General features: G+C 42.3%; 1 protein-coding gene across 16 annotated transcripts in view; it reads left to right on the top strand.

The window, feature by feature from the left end:
- Positions 1 to 9,828: 9,828 nt before the first annotated feature.
- Cdadc1 (cytidine and dCMP deaminase domain containing 1) overlaps positions 9,829 to 14,871 on the top strand; it is a 38,600-nt gene continuing 33,557 nt past the window's right edge. For 6 of the 16 annotated variants that reach the window (XM_017316206.2, XM_017316207.2, XM_030248043.1 and 3 more), the window contains exons 1-2: positions 9,831 to 10,059; positions 10,855 to 10,952. In XM_017316206.2, coding sequence (XP_017171695.1) covers positions 9,978 to 10,059; positions 10,855 to 10,952 — 180 coding nt within the window. In that variant the 5' untranslated portion in view covers positions 9,831 to 9,977. Of the gene's footprint in view, positions 10,060 to 10,854; positions 10,953 to 14,871 lie in introns of all 16 variants that reach the window. The other 10 variants (NR_153387.1, NM_001168538.1, NM_001168535.1 and 7 more) reach the window with 3 other exon arrangements.

Below are 14,871 nucleotides of genomic sequence, written 5' to 3'. Positions count from 1 at the left end.
AGCCTCAGCCCCAGCAATGTGTTCTCCCCTCCCCCTCCTCCTCCCCCTCCTCCTCCCCCTTCCCCTCCCCTCTCCCTCTCCCCCTCTCCCTCTCTTCCCTCTCCCTCTCTCCCTCTCTCCCTCTCTCCCTCTCCCCCTTTCCCTCCCTCTCCCCCTCTCCCTCCTCCTCCCCCTCCCTGCACCCTCTGGCCTGGAACTCACTATGTTGGTCAGGCTACCTTCATCTCAAACCTATCCTCTTACCTCAGCTTCCCTAGCACCGAGCTTACAGTGTGAGCCGCCACAGCCAGCTGTGGTGTGTTTTAACCCTTTCTGGATTATGGTGCTTCCCCAGCTTGGGATGGGGTAGGAGAAAGCTTGCCTGCTTTATCCATGTGCAAGCTAGGTTTGGGTTTCTGACCAAAAAGGCTCTTGTAGAAGCTCTTAAGGTCAGGTTTCCTTGTTCCTGGATCAGTTTGTCCAAAGTGACATTGTGGGTTGAGGAGCAGCAAAGCCTGAGAAAAGCAGCCAGCCTCTGAGCTCGGCCTGCCTGCAGCCATCTTGTCACCACCACGGGCTGTGAGGCAGAACCTCTACTTCCTTCAGAACTGTGGTTGCCCTGATGAGGTCAGAGTGCTTGCCCTGTGCAAAATAGCTCCCAGCAAAGAGCTTCGCCTCCAGTTGTGAAATTGATTAGTGGCTTTAAAATCCCTGAAGAGTGCCCACCAGCAATTGTACTATTTTAAAACTGGATAGGAAAAGTGTGTGTGTGTGTGTGTGTGTGTGTGTGTGTGTGTGTGTGTGTGTGTAGTTTTACCCCAACCTTAAGGAGTAACACACACAGGGAAGAAATATGCAAAGGACCATGATATCATCTTACTTTCTATGTTAGATTATTTTGTTGTTGTTCAAATAGGCTGAGCTTTAGAAAGTTCATTGCTATAAACTTCTGTCAATATCAAGAAATGTAATCTGGCATGTGTTTGTGAGATGGTAGAGGCTGGAGATGAAACCTGCCTTGCAGCCTCTGGGGAAACAAGCCCTTTGCTAGCTCCTTGGCTTGGGTGAGCATCCTCTCACATTCTGGAACAGTCTGAGAGATACTGGATGAACTCGGAAGTGCAGAATGCACTGTTTAATCCTCTTATGTTTAACTCTCCATAAGAATGAATTTTAAAGATCCAGGTAAAACCTGCCCGTCATCACTGCCCAAGGACACCATGCCATCAGAAAGATGCAGCTCAGGCTCACACTACTAGTGTGCTCATAGATTTATTTATCCAGCGGTTACTTGTTGAGCTAGACATGGTGCTGGTTACCGTGGGGATGTAGGGACATTGGCCTATAGGAAGGAACACGTGGAGATTTAAATGTGATGTGGTAAGCAGGTAGGATGCAAACCCCTTTCCTCCATCTCAGGGTCACAGCCAGGGTCAAGCCTATAAGGAAAGACAGGAGAAAGAAAAGAAAAGAAAGGAAGAGAAGAGAAGAGAAGAGAAGAGAAGAGAGAGAGAAAGGAAGGAAGAAGAAAAAAGAGAGAGAGAGAGAGAGAAGCAAAGCACAACAAATAACCCTCAGCAAAGAGTATAAGAAGTGAGAACCTTCAGAGTGCACTGACCCAGAAGTGCACTCAGTCCCATACTTAGATCAGATAGTGAGTAGACCACCCTGCAGGGGTGTGGCTAGACGGGCATATCAGTTAATGGCCAGGGGCTGAGTGGGGCCCATTCCTCTGCTGATTCTTCAAGTCCTCTGCCAGGCTTTCCTTCCTCTGATATCATGGAAATGTGAACATCTCTGGAATTGCTTACAGCCAATGCAGAACCAATGAGATATTTACATAATGCAAGAGAACTGTCAAGATCCACCACGGAAGGGACCTACCCTAGGGCAACATAGGGACGTTACAGGCGGGAGGGCCTTAAGCACAGCATTAGGAACAAGTGTGCACACCTCACTGCATCAGCAAGACTAGCTAGAAACAAAGCCTCTGCTGCCCCCTGGTGTCTACATCCTGACCTGAGTGTTTCAAAGTCTGAATAATTTGATTTTTAAAAATTCCTATAATTTTCTTTAACCCAAAGCACTTACCACCACTGTTAATGCATTTAATTCCCCATCATTATCGTGAAGGACTCTGTTGGTGATATTATAATTCAGATATCTAAGTGTAGAGCTGGCATTTGCTGGTGGCGTGTCACTAAACTGATGATAGCTGTAAAATGATCCTAATTGAGGAGCTAAGAGGGGCTAAAGAACATGACCATGGTGCAGCTGATTGGACGTGTGACGTCATCTTCTGACATAGTTATTGAGAAGGAGCAGGGGTAAGCAATGAGTATCCATAAAGAGCCATAGACGTCAGAAAACCCACAGCAGAGATAAACAAAGAGACCACAGCCAGGAGAGAAAACACTGGAAACCTGAGAGCGGTTACTATATGGGAAGCCTAAATGCAGGGTAGACAATAAGAGGAAGAGAAGTGTGAAGAGAGGATGTCTGTGGTTGCCACACTTTAGTTCAGATCTAAGACACACAGTGGGACTTACATGCCTCAGCATATTTCCTGAAAGAAAAATCTTATTTCAGAGAAGTAATTGATCTGTCCAAACAACTGGTGACAAGTGACTTTTATACCTCTACACTAACCTGATACGTGAGACGCTTCTGGAATTTGGTAGTTTTTTTAAAAAATTAGCTAAACTCTAAAGACCGTGAAAAATGTAAAAGTGGACAGCAGATTTAGGGGGAAATATGTTCTTGGATGAATATAGATTTTGGTGGGAAGGGGAAATAGAACACATGGTATAATGAATTTGTTTGCTCATGCTGCATTGAAAGACAAATTGCCACATCCTCAAGTCCTGAGCCAGAGCCCTGCTATGGTGGCTGGTGCATTACATATCAGCAAATGCTTGTTTTGTACTAACTAGTCAATAACTCTCTCTCACGAGAGTCTCTGGTCAGCCAACTGCTTATGCCTGGAGAGTTCATTCAGAGTTCTGTAAGAGTTCTCTGTGGTCCAACTCTCCTACTGTTCCTTCCCCACAACAAAAGGCATTTCCAGCATTTCCTGGGTCTACATTTTTCTCCAAAGAATTATCATCAAAGATCACCAGGCTCTGTTTCAGAGAGCAACCTACTGTGTGCTCAAAACCGTTGCAAGGTTTAAGGGCTCACAGCATCTTACTTGTCAAGCTACCGTAAGGTAATTCAATTATATCCAAGGAAGAAGACAACTTCTCTTTATTGAGCACTGTCTTGTTTTACCTTACATGAATCCGACACTTGGGAATAGTAAACATTTCAGGCCTACACTTCTTGTTCAATGTTCTTTGGCTCCAAGGAGATTTTATCGTCTGGTGGTGCTGGGAATAGAGCCAGTGGCCTTGAGAGTGCTAAGCAAGCATTCTGCTTCTGAGATACATTCCTGGCCCAGGGAGTATTTTCAAAATGCATGTGCCTCTGCCCTTGTGTCAGAGGGTAATGACAAACAGTTAGGCTTGTATTCCCCAAGAATCAAAAGTGTGTGAACTATGCCTAGCTCTTAAGCTACATTAGGGGACTAAACCAAGGATTCATTTCTGGGCTTCTGGGAACAAAAAACAATCACTGTAGTCTCAGCACCAGTAGAGGGCAGCATGCCCTATACCAACCTAATTCACAAACTTCACTTCTGTGACCCAATGTCTTACTCAGTCCTGAAGTGTTCAGGGTCAAGCGCTCGCTCACATTAGCAGGTAAGAACTGCAAACAGTTATACCCCTAATAGAGCACTGACTTCTCATAGAGGATCACCCTAGATGGTACAATTTTTAAAAATTCACTTTGCAGGTAATTTTATAAGCTAAGTTTCTGAGAAACACATTTGCACAACATGGTTATCTATGCATGAAGTTGAGCTGTCACATTTTAAATCACACCCAATTTGTGGTCTTCTAAATACATGGGAATCTGTGATGGACTAAAGTGTCCTGAAAGTGTCATGCCTGTGATGGAGATTTTGCAGCCTGACCTACAGAAACCTGTGCTTGTGGGAGGCTGAATGTTGTAGACCTGGAGCCTGGGCTATCTCCGGCTATCATTGATTCCCTCAATAGACATTTGTTACCCATCTTAGTCAAAAGACACAACATCCTTCTGATTTTCAGGTAAAAACGTTGGAATGTATTACGTAGACACTATCTTCCACTAGCCTGAAAGTTAAGAATGTCATGACACAGTGTCTAAAACCTACAGCAGACATCCCCTGCTTTGCTATAACCTGCCTACCTGATGACCCACCCCAAAATTCAGCAAATGATTTTGATTTATGTCGTTCTTTTAATCTGTGATCGTGTAATACAAATTCATGTAATCACTTCTAAAGTGGAATATGTCATGAGTCCCAGTCTGCATTGCTGGGAGAGATAGCCACTCATATACGGCACAGAATCAGCCTTATACTCCCTTTGGAAGCACCTGGCTTTGTCTACAAGCAAGAACTACCAGTTTACCCATTCTTGGTTCTGTGTTAGAAACAACTGAGCATGCTCCATTTGAATCATTAAAACACCTGGTGGGTTATATGCGCTGAGAGATACACGGGCACATACACACACATACATGCACGCGCACACGCACTCACTCACCCACGAAGGCATACATATACACAATTTGGCTAGTACATGTCAGAATTACCTGGAGAGCTGCTTGATAGATCCAGGTTTGGAGCATGAAGGAGATGAGTCCAAGCGTACTGTATCAGACACGTGTCTAGTGGAAAAGGCTCACTAGTACGCACAGAGCTGCTGCTGTGCAGTGCAGGAATTGGGGCTGGGGACGGGGAGGCTGGTAGGGATGGGTGAGGAAAGAGAAAGCTGGGTATGTGGAGGAATATTCTTCATGGCTCTTCACCTCTCTTTCAGTCCTGAATGGGGTGGTCTCAGGGTGCTTTCTCTCTTAGAAACATGCCCTGGACTGGGGAAGACAGGAGGGAATGGACTCACATAGCATGGAGTGAGTTTCTCTCTCTCTCTCTCTCTCTCTCTCTCTCTCTCTCTCTCTGAGTGAGTTTCTCAAGATGGCAGTGAAGTCATATGGTATGCCTACTTTATAACCTTACTAATGATAGTGGCCAACCCATGGGTGCTTCCGACTTGATGAGGTCATCAGCCAAGGTGGCAGGAAACCAAAAGTTGCTGTTGACGAACACTCCCCCTTAGTCCTTTTCTTTATTTTTTTTTCTTCAAAACTATCTATTTCCCAAGTCAAGAGTTGAATCCAAGTTGCATATATAATATGCAGTTGCAAATCTATTTTTCTAAACAAGAGCTGAATCCAGGTCACATAGATAGCACATTGTAGCAAATCTACACTTTTAAACAAGAGTTAAATCTCAGTTACACATATAGTATGTTGCAGTCAATTAAAATTATCTATAGATTTTTAACTATAAACCCGTTCATTGCAAGTTCTGAGCTGGTTTTTCTGTTATAGATCTTACAGATCCTTTTAAAACCACACCCAATGAGCTTACTAATCCTAAAGTGTATAAAGATAAAATTTACATTTCAAAAAAAGCTTCAAAGATAGAAAACAAAACCATGGAGGGGGGAGGCCGAATTTAAACATTACTTGGAGATTACACTTTGCTATTTGTAACCTCTTTTGGAAACAGTTTCTCTCTCTTGTTCTCAAGCACAGGGTCTCTTCCCTGGCTGTTCTCTTTTGTTCTCCAGTCCTTGTCAGGTGGCTGGTCTGACCTGGAACAGAGACTTTGGAGAAAACTTGTAAACAAACATGCTTGAGTCTGGAGCAAGCAGGCATTCCAAATCCCCTCTCTAAAGCCAGCCTTCTCAGTAGAACTGAAGAGCATGAAACAATTTTTAATATTATCCATCTCCAAAAGACATCTGAGTGTCTGTAAAACTGAACCCAGTGATCTAAGGATCCATAATCATTTTGTTTGTGTGTCTGCAGACAGGAGCAGACAATCTGAAACACCGCCTCCCGAGTGTTGGTCAGGACACTGTACAAACAGTCGAAGTCATTGCTGTTGCTCTTGGTGGCCTCACAGAAAGGGAAGGTAAATCCCTATTGCTGAAGACACAGGACCAGAGAATTCTAACAGGATCTGACCTGAAAAGCTCCCAGAGAAAAACTGGAAATCTACCCAGCCTCACCCAGGAGTACTCATTGATCTAAAAGGGAAACTTACTACCACAGTATCATGCCAGGAGCCATCTACTAGAAGCTAAAAACTAGCAGGTAATCTTCCTGAGATGGTTAAACTATGAGCTGTAAAATTATAATGGATTTGCTCTTCTAGAAAAGGCCAAAGGAACTACATTTGAGGAAAGGTTGTTGCTACTACTATGCTTTTCCAGTTATTATTAAATATATATTACAAGCACTAGGTATTAGCCAACCCTTTTGAGCAGATTTCTGTGAACAACAAAGATGTACTGTCTTGTACTGGTACTATATAGACAAATAGATGATTTCTTAATTCTTAATGATTTTATAAGAACTCCTAAAATTACACTAGTAATTACTAAGCCCTTTAAAATAGGAGTGCTATTAAGTCCTTTCTGATATTAAAACTGCAATGAGAACTCTGCCAGTTTTCATGTATCATCAGTTAATTGCTTCTGAGATAGAAAGTAGGCATTTACAACTTAGAACACATTCTAGAAGTTGTAAAACAATCAACCAAAAGTCATAACTAGCAATTTATTGTAGGTATAAGGACAAAAGATAAAATATTGACTGGGCTTATCTACATAAAACTTTAATAATAACTTAGTCACAAAATTATAGATTTTAACTTTCAATGAACCTGTAGAGCTAGTGGCAGAAAATGAATATCTAGTCTTAATGGGACATATGTAAACATCTCTGTTGTAAACTTCTTATTCAACTTATGATTTGAATTTATGTTTGAACTTTTAGGGAATTTTTGGTTTTTTTCTTTTTTCTTTTTTTTCCTTTTTTTTTTAATTAGGTATTTTCCTCATTTACATTTCCAATGCTATCCCAAAAGTGGGAACTTTGATTTATTTTTTTTTAAAGATGCTTGGAAAAATGGTGTGATCTATTCCCCTAGAAAAGGTACAAAAAACTAGGGATGATTACATTGCATGGCATTATTACATAAGAGCAGGAGAGAGGGCAAGATTAGGAGGACAACAGAGTAGAGTAACTTAGAAATTAAAAGGAAACTTAGGAAGTAAGAGAGTAATAGGCAGAATGCAGATAGAAAGAGGACAAAGAAAAGGCTACAAAGAAAGAGCAGGTAGGCTTCTCTTTACCATGGGGTAGAACAAGTCTTTTATTAATAGCAAGGCAAGCTTAGTCTTACTAAAGAGGACAATGCTTTTTTTTTTCCTTACAGACTTGGGTTTAGCAAAAATATGGTAGAAGCTTTTTCTTTCTCTATGCAATAAAGATTGTGGCTCATTTCTTCATCCAGAATGAGTGAGTTCTTTCTGCATTGATCTTTTGCTTCATATGCATATGTAAGTATAGACGTATGTGTGTAAGTATGTAATTATGAGATAAATATGTAGCTTAGACCAACTGGTTTATATGAAGGTGTATGAGTATGCATGCATAAATTTGTATATGAATGTGTGTGAGTTTATGCATATTTTCTGTGTAAAAGTTTTTCTTCCTGGGAGTGTCTCTCTTCTCCTGGTTCAATAAAAGTTTATTGCTCCAAACCTCCTTCCTGCCTGACAAGCAAGAGGTGGGACTTCTGAGCAAAAGAGAAAAACGCACTAGCAATTACTTTATTACTTGATCCCCTGATGTTAGGCTACAGGTATTAATCACCTAAGATAGCATTTCTTTAACCCTCAGAGTGAACAAGAAAGTGTTTAGGGTTGTTTTGTTTTATTTTCTTTTTAAGAAATTACCAGCAAGCATTCATTATAGTTAGAGAGGTAGATGTCCAGAGACTGTAAGTCTTTAAACCTTCCTCTGAGACCACCAGTCTTTAAGCTACCTCTATGTACAACTCTGTGACCCACTTCAACCTATTCAATGCCAGGCAGACTCCTGGAACTATCATACCAGTATAATTCCTAACTCCTTTCTAAACATTTATCTTAACACTCCCAGGTAAATGCAACTCTTATCTCTCCTCAGCATTATCTATCTATCTATCTATCTATCTATCATCTATCTATCTATCCATCTATCTATCTATCAAGATGGGCATGCTAGCATATGCCTTTAATTCTAAGACTCAGGAGTCTACGCTGTGTGTTCTAGGCCAGCCAGGACTTCACAGTGAGACCCTTTCTTAAAAAGACAAACACACACACACACACACACACACACACACACACACACACACAGAGAGAGAGAGAGAGAGAGAGAGAGAGAGAGAGAGAGAGAGAGAGAGAGAGAGAGAGAGAGAGAATGGAGCAGAGGAGGAGGAAGGTAGTAGCAACAGCAGTTCTCAAAATGTAGAGAACAACTGACCTTGCATATCCAGTCCTGAAGGTTGGATCTAGAACTCAACCCCTACACCTAACGTTCAGGATCATCTCAGAAAGGGGGGAGGGGGATGAAAAGACTGTAAGAGCCAGAGAGGATCAGGAAGCTGTCAGAACATTGTCTTCTAGTTGTTGCAGGAAAGCTCCACCTACAAAATTTCAACAACATGGCTGCCAAAACAAGACCCGAACAATGCCAACACCAGCTAACTTGCCAACATGGGTGAAATCTCCCAGGGGTCCCATATCTAGATGAAGGGTAAATAATAACAGAGGAGAAATTAGTCTTCCCCAAGAATAAGTCCCCTCAACTAGTTATCCAGTACCAAGTGATCAGTCCTAAAAGCATATACATACAAGCACATATATGTAGAGATATATGTGTGTATATATTATATACATATATAATACATGTATATAAACAATAGTGGTTAAAGAAAAACCATGAATTAATTTAAAAATGATCAGGGCCTCGGGGAGGGGGGAGATTTGTAATGATATTATATTTTAAATAAAAATAAAACTATTTTTACAATTTTTGTTCAAATATCCATCTCTGGAGTTAAGGGTTGTAGTGACCCACTCTGGATGTGGGTGTTGGGAACTGAACTCAGACCCACTGGAAGAGTAGGAAGTGTTCTTAACTGCTGGGCCATGTTTCTGACCTCTCCAGGCTTCATTTTACACTTTATATTTTTCACTGGGGGCTGAGGAGATGGTTCATTGTGTACATGCTTTAGATATAAGCTTGAGGAGTTCCTTCTGGATCCCTCAAACCCACATTAAAAAAAAAAAAAGGTCTGAGTAAAGCTGCACCAGCCTGTAGTCACAAGTGTGTAAAGTCTGAGACAGGAGGATGAAGCTCCAGTGTAGCCAACCAGTGAGCTCCAGATCCAAGCAGAGACCCATTCTCAAAACAAACATTTGGAGGGCCATATAGAGGAAGATACCCTCTGTACGGTAAGCGCGCACACGTACGCTCTATTTACAAATTCATTGGGACGGACAACTCAGATTTTTCAGGTTCCGCTGTCTACTTAACTCTTCGATCCTCCCAGTTCTCTTCTCATAGTTTGTGTGAGTTTGGATATGAAGCAGAACCAAATACCCTGGGATCCGCCCACATCTGACGGCTGGGTTCCGATGGCCCTGCTTCCCCCACCTCGCCCACTCCGGTTCTATGTTCGCCTCTCTCTGTTTAAGTCCTCCACCCTGGTCCCCTACTGTCCCGAACCAAGACAACTTCAAGCGTCCTTCTTTCTGCAAAAATCACTGAACACAGCCTGCTACACAGAGTAGCATAACTGATAGATAACCACCACCACCACCTCGGTGCGCCGGACTCTGACGTCACATTAAGCGCCGGAAGCGATGGGGGGGGCATACCGAGACGTCATCTTGCTGCGCAGAACAAGCGGTTGTTGACAGGCCGCAGAGGTGGCCGTAGGCGAGCTTCAAGGAACCTATCATGCCTGACCGGGCAAGCTGTCCTGGGCCGAGGCCTTTGGGCTGGGGATGAAAGAAACGGATCAGATGCAGAGTTTGGAGGGTTCCGGGGCCGAGAGGTCAGTCGGCACGCAGACGGGCAGCATGACGGGTGAGTGCGGTGGCCTTCTCTCCCGCCCTGCCCCTCTCCTGGCGCTCTGCACGCTTGCCCGAGTCTCCCTCCAGCTCCGCATCCTGCCTGTCCTGTGTCTCCGCACAGCCCAGCACCCTCCCTGCTCTATGTCTCCTTCCCGCCCTGCTAGCCTGCTACTCCCCCCCCCCCCCCCACACACACACATACTGCACCTCCCTGACACCCTGCCTGCCCTGTGACTCACAGCGACTCCTGTCTGCCCCGCCGTCCCTGGTCTCCTTGCCAGGCGCGCGTCCCGGACACTGTGCTGTCCAGGCTTCATAGGTCGCGTCCTGTCCTGCACTGGTGGGTGGTTGCACCTAGAGTCAGTATCCCGGAGCTGAAGAGCCTGAAATTGCGCTTTGGCAAATTCACCACCCGTGATACCTCCCTCAAGTTTTGCCTTATGGTTGAAGATCAATCATGTTCCAACCATTGCCCTTTTAGCAATGCCAGGTTCCAGAGGGGTAGGGGTGGGGACCTTGCTCCTCGGCTACATCAGAGAGGAGCCCTTATCCTATTGATTGATTGATTATTTCCAGAGCCTTTGTATCAGTTTTACTATTTTACCTGTGGGGTGAGCTGGAGAAAAAAAAAGCACCCAACTTTGGAAAGTGCCACCCGAGGTCACTGAAAGTGAGGTTGTGGCCACTCTTGCTAAGGAAGCTTTTATTCTCCTGCCTGCCAGACCATCTGCAGCTCACTCGTAGCTTTGAGCTTAGCTCCTCTGCCTTCACTAGTGAAATTCTGAAGTGCTTGCCTTCTCTTTTGTAGGTCAAATACCAAGGCTTTCTAAAGTGAACCTTTTCACCCTGCTCAGTCTCTGGATGGAGCTCTTCCCAGGAGTGGAAGCCCAAGGGCAAAAATCTCAGGTATACCTTATTTCCATAGAGAGTGTTTACCCTTGGAAAAGCAGTAGTCTAAGTCTGGTTTCATTGGCCAACTGTAGTCCTAACAGCCAAATGCAGCAAGAACCTAGGAATGGTGTCATGGCTTTTGTATGCTGTGCCTGTAACCACAGCGAACTAGCTCATATTTCCAGTCTGAAAAGTTATTTCTAGTGTGTGCCATGATTACCAGGTATTAAGGCTTTTCTTTTGGAGACATTTAGCGCCTTAAAAATGTGCATTGTAAAAGTCAGTTTGCTAGTAATACAAAATTTGGAAATCCTTTTAGCTTTATTGTCCATATTTTATCTCATCGTAATTCTGTTATATACATTTAACTTGAATCCCTTTTCAGTGCAAAAGTTTTTTTTCTCACCCTTGGTTTCTGGCATCCTCTCCTTCATCTGACAGATACCATGGAGGTTTTGTTTATTTAAGAGAAATAAGTTGGTTTTGTTTTAAATATTTTATTTGAAATCTTGTTTAGAAATCTGACCCATACCTGTTATCAGTTTAAGGCTTTAAAAATTAAAATCTAACTGGACATGGAAATAATTGCAAGAGGCATCAAAAGAAATCCTTGTTTTCTGAAAGCCGGCCAACTTGAAAAGAGGCTTGACCTAGAGACGCACAACTTTCATAACCTGACCCATCCCTGCTATTGTTCACCATGTTACAATCTTTCCAACTGTGCTTCATGCCCATATTTCCCAAGGCCATAGCCATGAAGTCACAATGCCAGGTAGGGGTCCATGAAGGCACCCTCCAAGTTATTCTAACAGTGTGTGCTAGCTTGAGAGCTTGGTTAGCAGTTTTAATGTTATCTGTATGGAAAGTATGTTTTAGCTACCAGAAAACCAAATTTACAAAATGCATAGATTACCATTATCACCTGTTTGTCATCTACTGTCAGGAAAGCATATGTGTATATTATTTTTATTAGTTTGGGTATCATGGCTGCTGCAGAGAAGCAAAACTAGTGGTAGCAATAGAGAAGAGCAGAACTAGTCCATTTTCATAATTTTGTACAAACATTATCATTATTATTATTATTACTGAAGATAATCCAATAAGCCAGAAGCATTAAAAAAATCATACTACATATGCTTCCAGGAGACTTCTCTTTGCATTAGATAATTTACTTAAAATATTTTTCAATTTTTCTCGTCTCCTTTCTAATATAAATCAGGACTACATGTCTAGTGGTGGCACAGCCCGCAGTGGACTGGGCTCTCTCATGTCAATCATTAATCAAGAAAATACCCTAAAGGCACACACACACAGCAATATGATAGAGGCAACTTCTTAATTGAAGTTCCCTCTTCCCAGGGGTCTCTAGGTGTGTCAGGTTGACAAAAAAACCACACAGAGCATGTCACAGAAGCTCCAAGATGCAGTTTGGCTTGCAGCTGTTTAAAGTATGTGTTCATTATTTATGAAGTGAACAGAGGAAAAATCCTCACTACTCTACCACCTAGAGACTGTTGACACTGTCTATTGTTCTATCCTTTTTCTTTTACTCATTTGAGATATTCTGGAACTTCCTTAAGTAGAGAAAAGAAATACATGGGCTGTGGTGTCATTTTGTGCATGGGGGCAGCCAGTGATTCATAACCAGCCTGCCTGAGTTCACATTCCAGTTCAAGCTCTTGCTACTTTGTGTAACTTTGAATACTCTATTTTACATTTATTTGTCTGTCAGCTTCTATTTTAGTATAGTGGAAAATACCAGTACGTACAGCGTGTTTTGTCTTGAGGTCCTGGTAATTGAACCAAGAGCCTTGTACTTGTAAGATAAGTGCTTCAAACCCTGAACACACTGCTAGCTTACTACGTGGAGTTGTTCTAAGCAGTGAATGAGTTAAACTAATAACACTTTTAGTGCCTGGAGCTACTTTAGACTGTTTTGATTATGATTTTAATAAATTGTAAAGCACTGTTGCACTGATGGGCATTTACATTGTCTCTTTTGCCAGATTTAATATTTAAAATGTTAATATTAACTTGCATTTGTAAGTATAGCCAGTGTCTGAGTTCTTCTGTGCTATCAAAATTTACATTGCTCAGTAATAAAAACAGAGCTTTTAAGAGTCCAATCAATGATTGGAAAATTAATTGTCTATAAAACTTATAATAAGGCTGGGAGGCAATTAATGAAAAGTTTTGAAATAGAAATCAAGTTCTATGAAGATGGCTGACATTTCCAAAGGGTTTTCTTTCCTACTGGTTCAAGCTTTGCTTATAGTTTAATTCTGTTTGAATTGTGTGACTTTCTAAGACTAGACATCCTTTGTTTTTCTCTCCCCAGCCACAGCACCTTTCTCACTCAGTTCTGCCTGTATGGAGACTGTAGCATGGGGCCTCCCTGAGCTTTTCTGGAACAGAGGCAGTGTAGTACTGAGGGGAGACAGGGATCTGGCTTAGTGAGGATCAGCTAGGTGACCATGGTTGTATTTTTTAATTTGTCCCTGCCACAATTTTTCTCACTTGTACTATGAAAGTAATAACTCTTATAGAATTGTAATGGTTAAATGAAATAATTCCAAACCTTTGTGGTGGCGCAAGTCTTTAATCCCAGCACTCGGGAGGCAGAGGCAGGTGGATTTCTGAGTTCGAAGCCAGCCTGGTCTACAGAGTGAGTTCCAGGACAGCCAGGGCTACACAGAGAAACCCTGTCTGGAAAAACAAAAACAACAACAACAAAAAAAAGTTTAATTAAACTACAATGAAAGCATGAATCAGTAGGAAAGAAAATAACTTTGAAATGTCAAACATCTTCATAGTACTTCTATTCCAAACCCCTTTCTTAACCCCCACCGCAACCATAGCCACTTAGGAGAATTAGATACCTCTTAAAACTTATTTTTATAATTACCATTACTGAAATTACTCTCACCACTTATCAACCTCATGATGTCCTACATTTCCTGCTCTGCTTGAAGAGAAATCTTATTTCCAGGATGTAGGTTTTCTTCCTGGAAGTCGTTGCTTTCTGAGACAACATTTGTTTGTAAGTATAAGCTGAGCAATCACCAGCACTGCCACTCTTACTTTAAAACTGCCCCAATTTGTTAACTGCTTCACCTCTGTGGGGCACACAGAATTCTACACCACCCTATCAGTCTCTCACTTGGCTGTGTTCATAGTCCTAAAGTCTGTGAGGGCTGCTTCCAGAACAACTAGCTAGGCCTATGGCTGGCATCTAATAAAGGGTCAAGCACTTATTGAACTAATTGAAGGGCCAGGCTCTGTTACATTTATTTATTTATTTATTTATTTATTTATTTTCATGTGTATGAGTGTTTTGTCTGCATGTATGTCTGTGAACTGCATGCTTGCCCAGCCCATGGAGGCCAGAAAGGGGCATCAGACCCCCTGGAATTAAGTTATAGTTTTGAGATGCCAGGTAGGTGTTCGGAATCGAACGTAATTCCTTTGTAAAAGCAGCCAATGTTCTTAACTACTGAAGGACCTTTCTAGACCCTAGCTTCCAATTTAAAACTTCTATTTTGATTCAACTTTAGGGAAGGCATTCCTATACTAATTGTTATTACTGTCATAAAAACTACCACGGTGTTGATGACTAAAACAAAAATCTGTTATCATACAGTTCTGAAGGTCAGCAATTCAAAAGGCTTTTCACCAACTAAGACCAAACTGCCAGCAGGACTCATTTTCTCCGAAGGCTCTAGGAGGAAATGTATTTCTTTGCCTTTTCTAGCTTTGGAAATTGCCTGCATTGTTTGGGTTGTATGGCCTTTCTGACTTCAAAGCCCTTTGATGGCTTGTTGATTCTCCCTCCTGTTGTCTCACTCTGAGTCTCCTCTGCCCTCCTTTGCTTACAGTGGCTCCTGTGGTAGTACTGGGCCCACTGGATCATCAGGACAGTCTTTCATACCAAGAC

Source organism: Mus musculus, chromosome 14 (assembly GCF_000001635.26).
Source record: "Mus musculus strain C57BL/6J chromosome 14, GRCm38.p6 C57BL/6J".
NCBI lineage: Eukaryota > Metazoa > Chordata > Mammalia > Rodentia > Muridae > Mus > Mus musculus.
The sequence above is the reverse complement of the archived record's forward strand: the minus strand, read 5'-3'. Positions and strand labels throughout refer to the sequence as shown.